General features: G+C 41.3%; 1 protein-coding gene and 3 non-coding genes across 4 annotated transcripts; all 4 read left to right on the plus strand.

Annotated features, from left to right (window-relative positions):
• The first annotated feature begins 5,416 nt into the window (after positions 1–5,416).
• On the plus strand, positions 5,417–8,203 carry RPS12 (ribosomal protein S12). Its single transcript, XM_049901297.1, has 6 exons — positions 5,417–5,495; positions 5,605–5,656; positions 5,844–5,960; positions 7,033–7,135; positions 7,619–7,720; positions 8,118–8,203. The coding sequence occupies exons 2-6, from the start codon at positions 5,643–5,645 to the stop codon at positions 8,178–8,180; spliced, it is 399 nt and encodes a 132-aa protein (XP_049757254.1). The 5' UTR covers positions 5,417–5,495; positions 5,605–5,642; the 3' UTR covers positions 8,181–8,203.
• Positions 6,185–6,257, plus strand: LOC126057893 (small nucleolar RNA SNORD101). The gene has a single exon (XR_007512971.1). It is a non-coding gene; the product is annotated as a small nucleolar RNA SNORD101 (small nucleolar RNA).
• On the plus strand, positions 7,470–7,545 carry LOC126058021 (small nucleolar RNA SNORD100). The gene has a single exon (XR_007513055.1). It is a non-coding gene; the product is annotated as a small nucleolar RNA SNORD100 (small nucleolar RNA).
• Positions 7,888–8,017, plus strand: LOC126058006 (small nucleolar RNA SNORA33). Its single transcript, XR_007513042.1, has one exon. It is a non-coding gene; the product is annotated as a small nucleolar RNA SNORA33 (small nucleolar RNA).
• Positions 8,204–19,639: the final 11,436 nt, after the last annotated feature.

A 19,639-nucleotide genomic window follows, 5' to 3' on the forward strand; every position in this document is an offset into this window, starting at 1 on the left:
CTTAGGATATGTAGTAAGGTTTGATCATACCAAGGACATTGTGAATGACACATTGTGGAAACTCTGAAGTCTGTTATATTCCTTTGAAGTTACCATCTGCTCTCCCCCAGTTTATGTCTGCTTTCGGTCACTTTTCAGTGTCTTTAGTTATTGTACTTCCTGAGCCATTGGTAGCTTTCCAATAAATTCCTGTTTTGGTTTTTGTTCACCATAGTGCATTTTTTTTTTTTTAATTTTTATTGTGCTTCAAGTGAAAGTTTACAAATCAAGTCAGTCTTTCACACAAAAACTTACATACACCTCGGTATATACTCCTAGTTGCTTCCCCCCCAATGAGATGGCACACTCCTTCTCTCCACTCTCTATTTTTGTGTCCATTCAGCCAGCTTCTGACCTCCTCTGTCCTCCCATCTCTCCAGACAGGAGCTGCCCACATAGTCTCATGTGTCTACTCGATCTAAGAAACCCACTCCTCACCAGTATCATTTTCTATCCCATAGTTCAGTCCAGTCCCTCTCTGAAGAGCTGGCTTTGGGAATGGTTCCCGTCCTGGGCTAACAGAAGGTCAGGGGACCATGACCTCTGGGGATCATAGTGCATTTTGTTGCATGCAAAGAACTAATTTATACAGTATTATCCAAATTTTCTACAATGAACATGTTTAATTGCCTCAATATAAAAGCAACGATGTCATTTACCAATAAAGAGATCATCTGTAACTTGGAGACAAAGGAGAAAAGCTTACATCAGCTACAGCTCAAGAGTCATGTAGCTGAAGTCAACTGATATCAGAAAACTAATATGGCAGGCAGCATAGAAGTTCAAAATGTAGTAAAAGTTAAAATCAGTGTTTCAAAATGACAGTATAAAAAGTTCAGGCTGAAAGAGTACTGAAGAGCATCTCATCCAATACCTTCCTTTATTTTATAGGTGAGGTATTTGAAGCCCAGAGACCAGAAGTGTCTTGTCAAAGCCTGGAGTCAAAAAATGTTAGAGCTTGTGTCTAAACCCAGTGGTCCTGGCTTCATTCCAATGATTCTCTGATAAGAATGGCAGTTATCAAACACCTTTTAGAACACCAGGACTCATTTTTCAAAAGAAATGTTATGCAGATAACAACAGAGCTATTCTGTATGAAGTACCTTGACGTGTCACACATTTGGGCTCTCCTTGTATCCCAACTAGGGTTTGCTTCACTGACTATTACTCTTTATTTCATTTGTAAATGACCTGTGCTGTTGGTTTGTAATTATTCATAAACCTTAAGTATTATCTTCCTTAGTGTATCTAGTTCCCACAAATTCTGACATAGCCCTATAGTGAGCAGTCTCAGCACCCAAATAGCTCTGGGTAGCACCAGTTAGCAATAAAAAGAAGGGAATGAGGAAACATTCTTAGTAAGACTTAAGAAAACTTAGGTGAGAATTACATAAAACCCTCAAAATATATAAATTATTGAAATGGGCTTCATACTTTGCTATATAATCTAACCCCACTCTCCCCTACAACCTTACTTTTTTTTCTTAATAAACTGGGTTTTCCAATTAAAGGCTTTACGTATAGCTTTATAAGCTACTAAAAGGAGTCCTGGTGGTGCAATGGTTAAGTGCTTAGCTGTTAACCTAAAGATTGGCAGTTTGAATCCACCCAGCAGCTCCATGGGAAAAGGACCTGGTGATCTGCTTCCTTAAAGATTATAGCTAAGAAAACCTATGGGGCAGTTCTTTTCTGCCATATGAGGTCACTATGAGTCAGAATCGACTCGATGCCACCCAACACAACCACCAGCATCTACCAAAAAAATCCATTGCTGTTGAGTTGATTCCAGCTCATAGCAACCCTATAGGACATAGTAGAACTGCCCCATAGGGTTTCCAAGGAGTGATTGGTGGATTTGAACTACCAACCTTTTGATTAGCAGCCAAGCTCTTAGCCACTACGCCACCAGAGCTCCACCACCATCTACAGTCTTTATTAATTTATTTCACTCTTTCTCACTCATCTACATTCTTTTTTTTTTTTTTTTAATTCTCCCAGCACTTAGCAACTTCTTTCTCCTTTGATTCTCCCCTTGATATGATGGAATTCTACTCTCTTTGCCTCCCATTCTTCTTTAGCTACAACAAATTTTTCTTCAGTATGTTTAAAAGTATATGCTACATAAGTTAGGGCTACCACTAATATGTTTCTGAGCTGCATCAGGATATTTTTGAGCTTACTCCTATTTCTTAGCTCCCATTTCATCCACTGTATTTCATGTACACTCCAAAAGGTAGGGACATTTAAAAAAATTTTTTAAATATGAAGTAGTTTTCTGGGACGCCCAAAGGCAATAACTCACAATGGATAATTTATGACAGTACTTCTCAACACAGCTTTCCTTTAAGTATGTCATCTACTCAAATGCTTCTTTAATCTTATTTCATTCAGTGACTTCATTCAGTATACATTTGTTTAATGCCTCCAGTATGCAATTCACCATGCTAAGTACTAGATGGTTTAGTATAGGAGAAAAATATTATCCAAGAATATTTCCATATTAATTTCTTTAGAAGATAAATAACTACTTTACAGGCACAGTGGTAAGCACTTTAAACGATTTTATTTAATGTTCTCAACAGTCTTATATTATTATCACCATTTTGCAGGCTCAGAAAAGCAGAACTTGCTAAAGGCCACAAAGTGAGCAGGAGTTTGAACTCAGTTCAGCTGGGCCCCACCACTCCCAGATAAAACATCTGTAATATGCCCTGGCCCAGCTTCTCTCCAACTCTAGTCTTCCAAGTAAGCTTTTAGCAGTTCTTTTCTATTATTTATTCTGTTCTACATCTCCTTCTTTGACATCTACACTTAGATTTAGAAACTCAAGTTTCTACTGCTCTCTTTTTCTGCAATATTCCCTTTCTTCACGTATGCAACTTTTTACACAGTGAGGTAGAACCTTTCACCTTATTCCAAGGATGAGAAGTGAATAGTCGTTCTTGAATTCTCAGTGTTCTCCCTCCTACATTTGGTCAATAATTTAAATGGCTTAAGGTTAAGAGCATGGACTTCGAAGTCAGACTGGGCTCAAATACCAGCTTAACCAAGGGAAAAAGATGTGGCAATCTGCTTCAGTAAAGATTACAACCTTGGAAACCTTATGGGGCAGTTCTACTTTGTCCAAATGGCTTGGTTTAGAAACCTTTAAACAAAACTAAAAGAATCTGTATTAAGGAATCCTTGAATCACTAGTCTGCTCTTTAACTTCATTTTTGGGGTTAGAACCAGTAATATGATTTCTTTTTTTAAATGTAGCTCCAGTTCTAAGGAGGAAGATTTGCTACTGATAAAAAAGGCATTTATTAAGTTAACAGAATAGATTATGAGTTGTTAGAAGGCAGAAACCAAGTCTGCTTTGGTTGATACTACCTGGCAACAGTCGCATAGGCCAAAATGCACTTAATCATCCCCTCCCCCATAAATACCTTGTTTGGCAACAAATATTATTTTCTCCATTTACATTTCCCAAGGCTTCACTAAGTTCCTTATCCTCCTTACCCCCAACCCCTACAAGAATTTTGGGGGAAAAAATCTAATATACTTAGCATATGGGTTTTAATTTTAGATGACAAGAAATGTGCTGAAATACTATTTACCACACTTTCTTTCAGAATTACAAATGTGTTAAGGTAACTTCCAAAAAACTGAAGGAGACATCAGTGCCTGTGCCTTAGTCTCTCTCCCATTTAGAATACCCTTGCCTGTCCTCCTAGCCTCACCTGTTTGGAAAACTTTCGCTTTTTTTGAGGCCATTTCAAACGTTGCCACTAACCTAAAGTTCTCTTACCTTTCCACATCGTCCCCATTCCCCACCCTATGTGCCATGTAGTACCTCCCCTGTGGTCTTTAGACACTCTAACCTTTGAATTATCCACAGCAGCAGGGGTATGTTTTCTGATCTTTACAAACCCCGCGGCTTTTTTTTTTTTTAAAGCAAAACCTCAACAAACATTTGTCTAATTAAGGGAACATTCGGGGATGAGTTATGGATGGAAACAAGCAGGTTCGACACTTTTCAAATAAAATGTTACATTTGGAAGGCTATAAATAAACTATATGAATTATTAAAATTTTACTTTGTCCCTGTCTTGGTCAGCTAACTCCGGCATTTTTATCACATTACTCATTTTTGTTTTCTTCACAGCACTCACGACACTGACATTTTATTCACTGCTGAATCCACAGCGCTAGCTGATATCAAAACAAACAAAAACCCGACTCATAGTAGGACAGAGTAGAACTGCCCCCACAAGGCTGGCTGATAACAAGTGCTTAATAATTGCTGACTGGTTTGGCAGCTTGTCAGCAGAGGAAGTTAAAAAAAAAAAAAAAAGTAATAAGAGACTGTACTCATTATATTGAGCTGTGTTTCATTAAGTTTGCTTTGAAATTACTGCAAAATTCAAAATGCTGCTTCCGTAAAATGTGCGTTATTTCCAGACCCTATTTCTCTGTCCGGCACATTATAGCTGTTTAATATGCACTTAATGAATTCCAATTTGCGCAAGATCACGAGTTCAGGGCACAATCCAGTAAAGAAAAGAAAAAAAGTCCATTTATAATCAACTATATTTGGGGCCCTGGTGGCACAGTAGTTAAGCGTTTGGCTGCTAACCAAAAGGTCAGCAGTTCCAACCCTCCCAGCCGCTCTGCGGAGATAAGCTCTGGCGATCTGCTTCCTTAAAAATTACCGTAAAGCTCCCTTGCCTAGTAGATCCCGACTCATAGCGACGCTGCACAGCCTAGGAAACCCTATGAGGCAGTTCTACTCTGTCATATAATGTCGCTATGAGGCGGAACCTACTCCATGGCAGCGAAACAACACAGTTAAAAACGGGAACCACCCGCCTAGCTGGAGGATCCTTCATGGGAAAGCAGTTTGCGATGTACTGAGTACTAAAAATGAGACGGCTTTTACTTCATGAAAAAACACACTCAGATTAGGATCGCCCACAGAATAATATATTCACGGACAGTCCATGATTTGGAGGCATTTACAAAGAGAAAGAAGAGCGTGCCGCTCTAGAAAGGTGGAGTCGACAAGAAATTACAGCGCGGCGTGGCACTAAACTACTGCGGATCCCAGAAGTCTTACAAGAGCACGCGAACACAGGCGCTCTACCCTTCTCGCGCACCGTAGTATGGCTCTCTGACCTACGTAGGCCCCGCCCCTGGTGTGAGTGGGAAGGGCAATACGAGGCTGTCCGCGTTGTGCCTGTTGAGCGCGCCAATCACTGGCCGCGCAGAGACGGAAAAATCCCAGTACCGTTGCTTCAGAGCCGCCTCAATCCGGAAACAGAAACTCCAGCAGCCCGGCACCGTGAGAGCCACCCTTTTCTTAGGCGGGTGTGCACATGCGCGCAGGGGTCCTGAAAGCCCTTAAATACGGTCATGCGCGCATGTACTGTCTTTTTTTCCGTCGCCGCCGAGTTATTCGGAGGCGGAGGCCCGGGGTGAGTGAGGCGTGGAGAGGCGTGATGGAGTCTTTAGGCTGGGGTCGGTGAGGAGTGTTTGGGTTCGTACAGGATTCTTTAATAGTTGACGGTATTGTCTGTATTTTAGTGCTTTTCAAGATTCGGTTCCACCCGTAACCCACCGCCATGGCCGAGGAAGGGTGAGTCCGGATGCAGGGAAGGCGTGGGCCGCTAGCCCGCGGGGCGGCGAGTACGTGGGGCGGGTCGCCGGGTCTGCAGGGCGACCTGAGCGCAGTTGGTCTGTTTCGCCGCTTGCTGTGTCTAAGACGTTAGATGGTTAGAGTATTTCCTTGGTGAAAATTCTTAATCGTTTTCACTCCCTTTCAGCATTGCTGCTGGAGGTGTAATGGACGTTAACACCGCTTTACAAGAGGTGCTGAAGACCGCCCTCATCCACGATGGCCTAGCACGTGGAATCCGCGAAGCTGCCAAAGCCTTAGACAAGTACGTTTGTCAGTTTCAGTAATTGGGTTGTTGCAACCGGAACAAAGTTTCAGACAGGAGAAGAAAGCGTGAAGTGTATGGGTTAAGCACAAATGTTTTGAACGGCATTCGTTCTGCAGGAAACCTAGGAAAAGGTATTAGAATTCAGATTTAACTCGCTGCGGTAAAGTGGGCTTCTGTTTTGAATGGGAGCGAGCACTGGATTCTTAAAGTAAAAAACTACAGTTTGAATGATGACTTGGTGTTGTCGGATACCCCTTCACTCGTTTTATGAGTGAAACATACAGTCTGACAAACCTGTAGTTTTGGGACCTAGTCAGTAATTAGCTTTAGTCTGGAGGACAGACCATAAAGAAAGTTGTTTACAAAACTGAAGCCAAAATGGAATTTTTAAGCACCTGTGTTAATTTACTAGAGAAAGAAACTCATTAAAACTTAGAGAATTTGTGAACATACTCGGTACGGTTTAGTTCCTTGGCCTGGTTACATTGGCGAAACAACTGCATGCATTTAATTGCTACTTAAGTTTAATTTAAATGTATTTTAAGGATTTCCAAACTAGATAAATATAAGTAATTTCAATTCAGTTTGGTGTAGACTGGCCAGTTGAATCCAGTGGAAACAGCACTCGCCTTGTTGGATGTACACCAGCAGGTCCTTGCACCATTTGTACCTTGGCAATGCTGCACAATGTTAATTCGATGTCTGAGCCAGTAACAGGTAACCATCCTATATTATGTGGTAGTTCATGTTGCACGTAAATAGTGGTTTTGTATATGTAACATTGATCTACAAGGAAAGATAGCATGTTCTTGTTTGGGCCATAAATTTCATACAAATATGAGGTATTTGAGATATTTTGAAAAGTTGATAAGTTAATTTGTCACTAGAATTAAGTATATGCTCTGTAACGAATTAAATCATGATGCAGGTTTTTACACATTTGTGATGTGACCTCTTAGGGGTGTGCTGCTTGTGTTTTGCCAGTGTAGCCAGTACAAAAATAACCTTGTAAAAGCTCAAGAGCAGTGAGTTCAGATCAGATTCTTATAAGGGACGTTGTGCATTTCAGGCGCCAAGCCCATCTTTGTGTGCTTGCGTCCAACTGTGATGAGCCTATGTATGTCAAGTTAGTAGAGGCCCTTTGTGCTGAACACCAAATCAACCTGATCAAGGTAAGTTACCCGTCTAATAGTTTTTTAAGAACTATATAAAGATAGGTCCTTTAGCTTAATGAATTTGACCAATTAATGGTTTAGCGTGGAAGGATTATAGGGTGGCTATGAGTCGGAATCGAGTCAACGGCAGTGGGTTTTTTTGGTTTTATGGAAGGATTAATGCTATCAATATTTTGAAATCTCAAGCTTATTTACGCAGGTCTAAGAAAACAAACTTGGTGTAACGCTAAAACTAGTTGTAAAAGTTTTGTGCGTGCAGAACTAAATGCTAATTGGTTTTCCTGAGAGCTAAAAATGGGATATAGTGCTTTCATAGTTAACCTTGGTGTGTGCTGTACATGATGACAACTGGCTCCCTCTACTGAATCTGGTGAGGAAATTGCCATGTCACCAATTCTGACTACAGCCACTTTGGGGGATTTAGCTATAGTTTGTAGTAGTATTGTTTATTAATACGGTGATGTTTATTTCCCCCAATAGGTTGATGACAACAAGAAACTAGGGGAGTGGGTAGGCCTCTGCAAAATTGACAGAGAGGGAAAACCCCGTAAAGTGGTTGGTTGCAGTTGTGTGGTTGTTAAGGTAAGTGGGAACATGCATGGGACAGATTAAGGATGTATTGAGTTACCGTGTAAAACCGTGTATTTGATCTAAGTTGTTGATAAGCTGGGCACCTAGAAGGAAAAGACTGGGCTTCTGAACAGGCTAAATAATTGCATTTTAGAAAAGGAAAATAAATCATATATTAGAAGCCAACCGTTGACTCTGCTTACTTGAATGTGTTTCTGCAGAAATTTAGAAAAAGTTGGCAATAATAAAGCCATGTTACGAGCCTTAGTGATACTTAGGTCATTAAGGTCCCTGAAAATGGCTACAGTTGATTTTGACAATAGAAGACACAGCTTACGTTCTTAAATTGCCGAAAGTAGTGCCAAGGATCTAGAGGTGTTCTAAGAAATCAATGTTTTGTTTTTTTAAGGACTATGGCAAAGAATCACAGGCCAAGGATGTCATCGAAGAATATTTCAAATGCAAGAAATAAGCAAATAAAAAATTTGGCTCTTCGTGGTTTTGTGTTTTATTTGGGACAGTAAAATAGATACCTGTTACTGCAATGAAAAAGACGAATTCATTTGACTTTTGGAAACATTCTTAGCATTACTGTGTTTCTGTCCTGTTTTCTAGATGAAAGCTCATTTTTATTCCAGGAAATGACTAGTAAAGACCCATGTAAGGGTTCACCTACAGTGGGGAATTGAGTTGCAGCTGTAGTTACTTTGGTGTGACCATTTGTTAAGGGTCCTGACTTAAATAAGCCTTGAAGCTAGAGAAGTGGGTGTTAAGTTTTACTCATAGCAGGGCAGTGGTATGTATACATAAGAGTCTTAATAGCAAGGAGTGGTTATGGCCATTCCTCTTAAGAGGTCATAGCAGTGTCCATAGTTTTCACAGACCCAAAAGTTTTGTACAGAAGCAAGAGATGGTTTTACTTATGCAAATGTGTCCAGTGATATACCCCAGTCCTGAAGGCCCTTGGCCCAAGTGTGATGAGCCTTCTGTTAGAGGCTTTGGTAAAAGTTGGTTCAGAGACGTTGAGCAGACTAGACTAAATAGAAGCCTTACAACTGAGGTAGCTTAGTTTGCGAGTCTTAGTCAAGGGGCGTTTTTGATTTGAAATCATGGGTTTGAGCCAAATCTGGTTTTGAATGCAATTTACCAGGCACATTAGTATCTGCAGTTGTCAACTGTAAGTCCTGGTGATTTACTGGTTGAAACTTCTCTAAAATTGTATGCAATGATAGGCCTTCTGAACTGGTTATCTCGGTGCTTTTAAAAAAAGCATTAGCCTTGAATATTAGGCATTGGTGGCTTGGTAATGGTAGAACTGGAGGACCTGGGTTTGATAATTTGCCAGTGCACCTCATGTGCAGCTCCCAACCCAGTGGAGGCATATGCTCCCAACCCAGTGGAGGCATATGTGGCTATTTTAGCAGACTGTCTAGATGAATATATTGAAGGCCTGATCATCCAAAAGGCCCTGTGGATCACAAAGGTCCCATCCACAAGTGATCAGGGGAGTAGCGGCACAGGGTGCAGGCAGCATTTCATCCCACTGTGAATGCGTTTCATTAAGTAGCTTCTGAATGGGTCCTAAGATGTTAGGGGTTATACGACATACTATTTGTTTTTCTCAAAGGAAATCTTTAGATTCCCGTTTTCTTGCAATATGGCCATCTAATAGTGCCTATATATACACCTGGGACAGTTCTAGGGCTCGCAGTAGTAGGAAAAATGAAGCATATGTATATATTTTAATTTAAAACAGTTGTTCCTGAGTTGTCTGAGTCATGGCATCCTTGGGATCACCAGTGTATTTGAGTCCATTGTTCAGATAGTGCCAGTCCCTTGCCAGCCTTCTGCATCATCAAACATGATATCCTCCAGCAGTTGATCCCAGAGCAAGGGGGTTGTGCAACATACTGTTGCGATCCACTGGGATTTCATTGCTAATTTTCAGAAGTAGATCTTGAGGCTTTCATAATCTTAGCCTGGAATCGCTGCTGAAACCTGTCCATGGGTGACCCAACTGGAATTTGCAATAACTGGTGTAGCTTCTAGCATCACAGCAACAGAAGCCAACACAACAGTATGACAAACTGACAGGCAGGTGGTCTTAATACTACATTTTGTCTTATGGGAAACTATAATTCAGAGCAGGCAGGTTCACTGTTTTTAATTGTAGCACGCTGGAAATGTATTACTATTTCTTCACTTGCCCTTTTTCTTTTGAGGATAGTGCTGAGATGCTAAATTTTTTCTGGCGTATTTGTACACACATGTACAACAAATACCTTGCTTCAGAAGCTCGATTGGAATTTGAAACGAAAGTCTGTTCTTAATATATGTTACGATTAAATGGGAGAATAAAATTGCTCTTAAGCTATCTCAAACCTTTTTGATTAGGATAAATAGCAAACACATTTAATTACACTTGCTTCACAGTTAATTGACTTATGTTCTAGAACAGAACCTTCATCTCTCCAGTCAGCCTTTTTTCATGTGCACCTGCTGGACTCTATCATCGAGCCCAAATTAAAACTATTAAATGAATGTAAGGATCTGCACAAAGCTGATAATTGTCAGGCAGGGATTAAAGTCGCAAATGTCCAACTTTTCCAAAACTGCTCCATTGCGTGTAACATCTACTGTCCCATCAGTACTCTCCCTTCCGTCTTTGGGTTCTGTAATTCACTGCAACATCACTCAGAACTCAAAAACTAAGGGAGATGGCTGGTGTAGGCTTCTGATCCATGTGGCCGCAGGGGTGGACGGAACAAACTGGCAGTTCAGACCACAGGCTGCTGGCTTTGGGTCATATGATAGGCTGCAAGCCCCTCAGGGCTGTGGAGGCTGGCAAATACCAGAATCTGCAGGTCAGAGGTCAGTTGATCATGAACCTGTCTCAAGATCAGATGCAGAAAGAGAGCACCACTTAGTCATACACCCATATACCTTACAAGCAGGCCACGTCCCAGAGAAGGGGTGTAACGAGTAAGGGTGGGGCTTAGGTCACACCCTCCTGCAAGATGGCCTATCAGGACACACTCCATACCAATCCTGCCTCATCAACACTTAGAGGTCAGGATCCACAACACAAAATGGAAGAAAACCATAGAATATTGGGAATCATGGCCTAGCCAAGTTGTCACAGAATTGCAACCATCACAGGGTCCATATACACTTTGCATAGTCCAATGTGAGTCACAAAGGCCATGACTAGAAGGGACATACTAAGTAATTCATTACACCACAGCTATCCTACTCTAAAATGACATCTTTTTCCCTTGTAGAGGAGCTATGGTGGTGCAGTGGTTTGGTTTTTATTTTCTTGTAATTTGCATGCAATTTGCAATACTAGGTAAAGCTGTCTGCTTCACACTTCTGGTTCCTCAGCTGAGGGGAGATTTGCTGGAGAAAAATTCTGGTACCGGGCTGATTGTCATGACACTGGTGGTTTCCTTCTTCAGTCACTTGGTAATCTTGTTTTATTGTACTGTGGAGTTGGATGGCTGTTCTACCTGAAGATCCCCCATGTCATCTTTATTCCCTTTATCCCCATATTTCGTCTTTACAGCCGTTTCCCCATCCGAGTACACCAGATGTGGAGGGTCTTTATGAAGCTAACTTACGCTCGCTGAACATTGCCCCCTCTCACTTGAAGTTAGACCAGTTTATTTTATTTGTTATACTTCTGTATCCATTGACACTTTGCTGCAAAACATACTCAAATCTGCCCCTCTGTTTTTGTTAATACAACATTAAAAAAAAAGGCTGTTAAGTTGCCCTCAACTTATGGTGACTCCATGTGTGTCAGAATAGAACTATGCTCCACAGGGTTTTCGACAGTTGATTTTTCAGAAGTAGATCACCAGGCCGTTCTTTTGAGGTGTCTCTGGGTGGACTCCAGTCTCCGACATTTTGATTAGCAGGCCAGTGTCCTACCCCAGGAAACCCTGGTAGTGTAGTGGTTAAGAGCTATGGCTGCTAACCAAAAGGTCGGCAGTTCAAATCCACCAGACCCTCCTAGGAAACCCTATGGTTCTACTCTGTCCCACAGGGTCTCTATGAGTCAGAATCAACTCAGTGGCAACAGGTTGTTTTTTTTTTGGGGGCCTACCCCAAATCAACCTTTGACCTAAGTCTACCATCTTCCCTTAAGTACTGCTACCAAAATAGTCCCATCTTCTCATTCATTTTTTAATCTTATCTGGATTTTCTTTTCATTACTTTGCTAAAACAGGTCAATATGGTCACCGGGTACATCCCAGTGGTCGAAGCCAGTAGCTCACTGACAGTGCTTTCCTCTCCTGACCTCTCTGTGGCATTAACACTTTTTTTTTTATATAATTGTGCTTTAAATGAAAGTTTACAAATCAAGTCAGTCTCTCAAAAACTGACACACACCTTGCTACATACTCCCAGTTACTCTCCGCCTAAAGAGACAGCCCCTTCTCTCCCTCAACTCTCTTTTTTCGTGCCCATTTTGCCAGCCTCTAACCCCTTCTACCCTCTCATCTCCACTCCAGGCAGGAGATGCCGACATAGTCTCAAGTGTCCGCCTGATCCAAGAAGCTCACTCCTCACCAGCATCCCTCTCCAACCCATTGTCCAGTCCAATCCACGTCTGAAGAGTTGGCTTCGGGAATGGTTCCTGTCCTGGGCCAACAGAGGGTCTGGGGGCCACGAACACCAGGGTCTCTCCAGTGTCCAACCATTAAGTCTGGTCTTTTTATGAGAATTTGGGGTTTGCATCCCACTGCTCTCCTGCTCCCTCAGGGGTTCTCTGTTGTGTTCCCTGTCAGGGCAGTCATCGGTTGTAGCCGGGCACCGTCTAGTTCTTCTGGTCTCAGGATGATGTAGTCTCCGGTTCATGTGGCCCTTTCTGTCTCTTGGGCTTGTTATTACTTTGTGTCTTTGGTGTTCTTCATTCTCCTTTGATCCAGGTGGGTTGAGACCAATTGATGCATCTTAGATGGCTGCTTGCGAGCGTTTAAGACCCCAGACGCCACTCTTCAAGGTGGGATGCAGAATGTTTTCTTAAAAGATTTTATTATGCCAATTGACTTAGATGTCACCTGAAACCATGGTCCCCAAACCCTTGCCCCTGCTATACTGGCCTTCGAAGCATTCGGTTTATTCAGGAAATGTCTTTGCTTTTGGTTTAGTCCAGTTGTGCTGACCTCCTCTGTATTGTGTGTTGTCCTTCCCTTCACCTAAAGTACTTCTGATCTACTATCTAATTAGTGAATACCCCTCTCCCACCTTCCCTCCCTCCCCCCTTTCATAACCACAAAAGAATGTTTTCTTAGTTTAAACTATTTCTCAAGTTCTTCTAATAGTGGTCTTGTACAATATTTGTCCTTTTGCAACTGACTAATTTCACTCAGCATAATGCCTTCCAGGTTCCTCCACGTTATGAAATGTTTCAGAGTCCTCACTGTTCTTTATCGATGCGTAGTATTCCATTGTGTGAATATACCATAATTTATTTATCCATTCATCCATTGATGGGCACCTTGATTGCTTCCATCTTTTTGCTATTGTAAACAGTGCTGCAATAAACATGAGTGTGCATGTATCTGTTTCGGTAAAGGCTCTTATTTCTCTAGGGTATATTCCGAGGAATGGGATTGCTGGGTCATATGGTAGTTCTATTTCTAGCTTTTTAAAGAAGCACCAAATCGATTTCCAAAGTGATTTTACTATTTTACATTCCCACCAGCAGTGTATAAGTGTTCCAATCTCTCCGCAGCCTCTCCAACATTTATTATTTTGTGTTTTTTTGGATTAATGGCATTAACGCTTTCTTTTTCCAAACTCCGTTTTTTTCTTTTGCTCTTTGGCCTTTGTACACCCCTTCTAGTTTTACATACGCTTGTCCTCTCTGACCTTCCTCAGCCCCTTCTGTGCTGCCCTCTGTCTGCCCTTTTAATGGTAACAATGCTGTCCTGCTTGCTTGTCTAGGGCCTTCCTGGGACAGGCTCCCACTCCATAGCTTCAGGATTCCCAAATCTGTATTTTTTTGTTTTGACTTTAATCCTTTGTTGAGACTGGAAACCCTATGGGGCAGTCCTACTCTGTCCTAGCGGGTCGCTATGAGTCAGGACCAACTCAATAACAATGGATTTGGTTTGGGTTTATGTTTAGACTGTAGTTAACAGTGTGCACTATAGCTCCTCATGAACGCCCCTCTCTTAGACTTCAGTTTTGTATGCTTCAAAGTGAACTTTCTCATCTTCCCCTCAAAAACCTGTTTTTACTTAGGGGAAGGAAAAGCTGTTAAACATCTTGTCTGTACCAGGTTCTGCACCAAGCCTTATATATATCCATTATTAGGTGTTACTTCCTACCAATTTGCCAAACCAGAGGCCACAGGCGTCCTGCCTGTACTTTGTTTTACAGCCACCAGTGTCTCATCCAGATGATTGCAACAACCTCCTGATATTTATGCCATGAATCATTCCTCACTTCAGTTATTCATGCTCACTGCTTTCCAGCTGTAGTCATTAAAAAGTGAAAGTGATGATGCCTGTGTCTTTTTCTAACTTCTTGTTTTGTTAGTCTTGCTTGAAGTGTCTTCCCTTTTCTTTCCTCCACTTGGGAATCTCCTATTCATCCTTCAAAACCCAGCTTAAATGTCACACCTAAGCCTTACTGTTGCGGCTTGCTTGTAAAGGCTTATATGGGATTCACGAGGGAGCCTATTCAAGCTGAAGTGCCAGGGTAGAAGTAGACATGTTCATTTTTATTGGAGAAAACAGTTTTCAGAAATGAGTTGCTGCATGTCCTCAGAAGCTTGCTGAGGACACCCCTCATGTACCCAGAATAAATGTCTGAGCTAAGCACTTTTTTCTTGTCCATGGTCAAGAAGACTCATATTTCCATTTTCACTTGGGCAACAAGAAACCTCCAAGTCAAATACTTTTTTGCTTTGCTCTTAACTTTGTTCAACTCTCTCTCTCTCTTTTTTTTTTTTTTTCCAGTTAAGGCTTTATTGCATTCTACTATATGTATGCTCTTGAGATTATGAACATCGACTGTATTTTTTTATAACGTATTTTGTTGCTGAGAATACACGCATCATAACATACACCAGTTCACCAATTCCTACATGTATGTTTCCATGACATTGATTATCTTCTTCAAGTTGTGCAGCCATTCTAACCCTCCTCTTCTGAATTTTTCCTTCCCCATTAACTCACTGCCCCCTAAGTTTCTAATCTAATCTTTCAAGTTGCTGTTGTCAATTTCCATATAGATCTTAAAAGAGCACAGTGTTCAAGGCTTTTTTTTTTTTTTTTTAAATTGTGCTTCAGGTGAAAGTTTCCAGCTCGAATTCTCATACGAAAATTTATACACATGTTGTTTTGTGACATTAGCTGCAATCCCCACAATGTGACTGCACCCCCTCCTTTCCACCTTGGATTCCCTTGTCCTTTCGACCAGTTCCTGTTCCTTCCTGCCTTCTCATCCTGCTTTTGGACAGGAGCTGCCCATTTGGTCTCATATCTGATTGAACTGAGAAGCACTTTTTTATTTTTGTTTTATAGTCCTGTCTAATTTTTGTCTGAAGAGTAGGCTTCTGGAATGGTTTCAATTTGGGGGATTCTACCAGTCTCCATCAGATCATTAAGGCTGGTCTTTTTATGTGAATTTGAGTTCTGTTCTTCATTTTTCTGCTCTAAGACAGTCATTTTTATTAGTTAAGCTAAACTATTACTTGGTTTTAAGAAGACTTAAGGGGATATTTTTGGTTTAAGACTTAGAGTGATTTCAGGGCAATGGTTTCAGGGGTTCATCCAGCCTGCGTGGTTCCAGAATATCTGGATTCTCTGAGAATGTGAAATTTTGTTCCACATTTCCCCTTTTAAGATTCAGGATTCTTCTGTAGAATCTTTGATCAAAATATTCAGTAGTGGTGACCGGGCACCATGCAGTTCTTCTGGTCTCCTGGGAAAGGAGGCAGTTGTTTGTGGAGACATTTAGCCACACATTCCATTTCCCCCTATTCCTGACTTTCCTTCTTCATCTGTTACTCCAGGTGAATAGAGACCAATGTTGTGCCTTGACTGGGCCACTTGTAAGCTTTTAAGACCCCGGCTAGGAAATAGGAGGTAGAACAGAAGCACTAAACATGTTATTAGGCTAATTATCTAGGATATTCTATGAAACCATGACCCTAAACTTCCAAATCGTGGAACCAAATCCCATGAGATGTTTGTATATAAGCAGTCTCAGCAGCTGCTCTTTTTGTTGTTGTAAATCTGTCACACAACTTTCCAGTTCAACTTGGTACAGGTGTACAACTTGTTGACAGCAGCCACATTAATCGGCTGTGCAACCCTACATGCCCATGGTAACCAAGAATACACTTTGGTTTCTATGCATTTGCCTAGTCTTGTCTTTTTACATAAATTAGGTCATAGAAAGTATTTGCCCTTCATTTCTCTTACTGGCTGAGTAGTGTCCCGTTCTATGTATGTATCGCATTTTGTTTATCCATTCATCCATTGATGGGCATTTACGTTGTTTCTCCTTTTGGCTGTTGTGAATAGTGCTGCAATGAACATTGATCTGTAAGTCTCTGGGTCTGTTTTTTGAAGGAGTGGGATTGCTGGGTTATGTGGTAGTTCTAAAGAGCCCTGGTGATACAGTGGTTAAGCTCTCAGCTGCTAACTGAAAGGTGATTGATGAGAACCCACCAGGTACTCTGAAGGAGGAAGGCGTGGCAGTGTTTCCAAAAAGATTTCTGCCTTCGAAACCCTTTGTCCTATAGGATCGCTCTGAGTTGGTTTGTTTTGGGTTTGAATGGTAGTTTCATTTTTAATTTTTTGAGGAATTGCCACACTGTTTTTCACAAGGGCTGTACCATTTTGCATCTCCCTCCCTCCCCCAGCAACGGATAAACATTCCAGTTTCTCCATATCCTCACCAACATTTGTTATTTTTCTGTTTTTTAATCTTCGCCATCCTAACCAATCAACCAAATCCTTTGCTGTCAAGTAGATTCTGACTCATAACGACACTATAGGGCACAGTAGAACTGCCCCATAGGGTTTCCAAGGCTGTAATCTTTGTGAAAGCAGACTGCCACATCTTTCTACCATAGAGTGGGCTGGTGGGTTCGAACTGCCAGCCTTTTGGTTACCAGCCAAGTGCTTAGCCACTGTGCCACCAGGGCTCCTTTAGCCATCTCTCTGAGGGCTAATGACATTGAGCATCTTCTCATGTGTTTGGTCTCCTTTCTGTTTTTCCCGACCCTGACCTCCTTTTACTAAAATTTATCTCTATTTTATTTAATTAAAAAAAAATATTTATAAGCCACTTTGAATGCTTTAGAAAATGATTGAGGGCATCCGCAGAGAAATTGTAAAAAGGCTGTAGTGGGCTGGCATCTATTAAAAGCAAGATTTGTCAGCCTAATTGGACAGTTGAGGCAATGGAGGCATTATGTAGGCAGAGGTATCTTTAAACCCTAGAAAAGTGTGGAAGTGTATATAAGTCTCACTGAAGGTTGTCGTAGCCCTGAAGAGATAGCTTGGAATTTTCTTTTTTCTTCTTTTTAGATGAGTGTACTCTTAAACACACACTCACGCTCAAGGAATATATTAAGCACAGACAAAAGTTTAATGCCTCTTCTGCACTCCTGAGACCCACAGAGGAGGAAGGGGCAATTGCCTGGCCAAGGTGGGGAAAAAGATCACAGCTTTCACCACTGCAGGCAGATGATGGCACAGGCTGGGGTTGGGGGTGGGTGGGGTGAGGGCATTGTCCTTCCAGCCAGATGGCCTCAGAAAGCTCTATCCACAAGCCAGAAAGGAAACAGAGCTTCCACACACCAGTTCCAGAAGCACACCAGAGGCTGCATGGCTGGGCCAAGGAGATGCGAAAGAGCAAGACCATCAGCCTCCCCCATGCTACCCCCAGAGAACCAGCTGGGTGAAGAAGCCTGACTCTCGCTGCTGGTGGCCAGGTGCTTGGCGGGCCAAGGTTGAAGGAGGGTGGTCAGGTGTTTAGGGTGTGGGCTGCATGAAGTTTAATGCATCAGAATTTACACATCGGAAGGCCTGGAACTGGGCAAAAAGATTCATGAGTTATCGTTTACACTTCAAATATAGCATTAACCGAAACTAATTGCCATCAAGTCGTTTCTGATGCAGAGTGACCTCACATGTATCAGAGTAGAAACTGCTCCATAGGGTTTTCAATGGCTAATTTTTTGGAAGCAGATCACCAGGCCTTTCTTCTGAGATACCTCTGGGTGAATTAGAACAGCCACTTTTCAGTTAGCAGTCAAGTGCTTCAACTGTTCGTCCACCGAGGGACTCTAAATATAGCATTAGTACACCCACATTCATACAGCTTTGTTGCAAGGGAGATGTTTCAGCCAGCTTTTTATCTAAAGCTTATAAAGCTTAATGATAGTCTGCTGATTAAATGGGCATTACAATTTAGCTTTTGCTTGGAAAGCCTTAGAAACTGGAGGGAAGAGGGTTATCCTAAGGGGTCTTTACCTACACAGAAAATGGCAGTTTTCTAAGTTCTTCCTAGTTTGTATGAAACATCCCTTCTAAGTATCTCTCTCCCTTTTTATGTACTCCTTGTTCGCTGACCACCCTCATCACGATATTCCTAACTTGGTTTCCAAGGACTTTGGAAAAGAAATATGCCAAATAAGAGACAGAGTAATGTTTGTAGAGTAGAAACTCCGTCTCATTCAAGTTTCTTCTTGTGAACTAACTAAACTGAGTTCTAAGACATGTAAAGGTGGAGACCCTAGTGATCTTCCTGCAGCCCTGTCAACTTGTGATGTCCTGTAATCCTGTAGTTATTTAATGATAAAGGGAGACAAATGATAAAACATTAAGAATCTCTTTAGTTAAAATAATACATTTATTGAAGCACTTGCAAATGAAGAATGGGTATAGCTATAAGTATTCATCACAGAGCTACAGGTAATACTTTCATTGATTGGAAGAGTAGAAGGATTAAATTATGGTACATTTACATAGTGAAATATTATGCTATCATAAAAATTGGTAGTATGGAAGAACAGTTAATATAAATTTTTTTTGAAACGCAGCTTTCAAAACCACATTTTGCAAAGGAAGTATACAAAGGAATATAAGGATGAATGTGGCAGAGAGAAGAAAGGTTGGAAAGATAGGTATCAAGGTATTAATGGTCATTTTTGGACAAGTGGTATTTTCAGTGTTTTTGGTTTTTCTTTAATAAATATCTACTCTTTTTACCGTCCTATAGAGTCGCTATGAGTCGGAATCGACTCGACGGCGCTGGGTTTGGTTTTTTGGTTTTATTGCTTTTTTGGTAACAAATTGTATCTTTTTGATTAAATGAAATACATTTACGAGGTTAATTTTTAGGTACAATGAATATATTAAAAAACTATGTGTTTAGTGAGCCTAGTGAATTTATATACTTGTCTAATAAAATTATATAAACAAAACTGCTTAAAATGATTGAATTCAGACCTAGCCAGCAGAGGGCAGTAAAAGGCCAGCGCCAGGCGCGGGACCTGTCAGTGGAAAACAGGAAGATGAGGTGAGAAGCTGTGACTACAGCAGGTTCCCCACAGAACAGGATCCTTGTCACACTGCCTTTGAAGATTTGGGGAAGTCTGTAGGGTTGATAATGAGCCGGAATGGACTGATGGCAACTTTTTTTTTTTAGTTGTACATTGAGAGACTGCAGGACATTGTTGGACCTTAGTTTAGTACTTCTGGTCACATTTGCTTTTTGCAAAAGGTATCATCATTTGGGATTGAATTTCATAAAAGCTTCTAATAAGCTATGAGTCAGAATCGACTTGATGGCACACAGCAACAATGACAATCCCTGAAATGGCCTAACCTTGCTTTAGACCGTTTAAATTTTAAAAATTTAAGTATTGAGGGCATTGGAATATTCTAATCTGCATAG

Source organism: Elephas maximus, chromosome 1 (genome assembly GCF_024166365.1).
Source record: "Elephas maximus indicus isolate mEleMax1 chromosome 1, mEleMax1 primary haplotype, whole genome shotgun sequence".
Classification (NCBI taxonomy): domain Eukaryota; kingdom Metazoa; phylum Chordata; class Mammalia; order Proboscidea; family Elephantidae; genus Elephas; species Elephas maximus.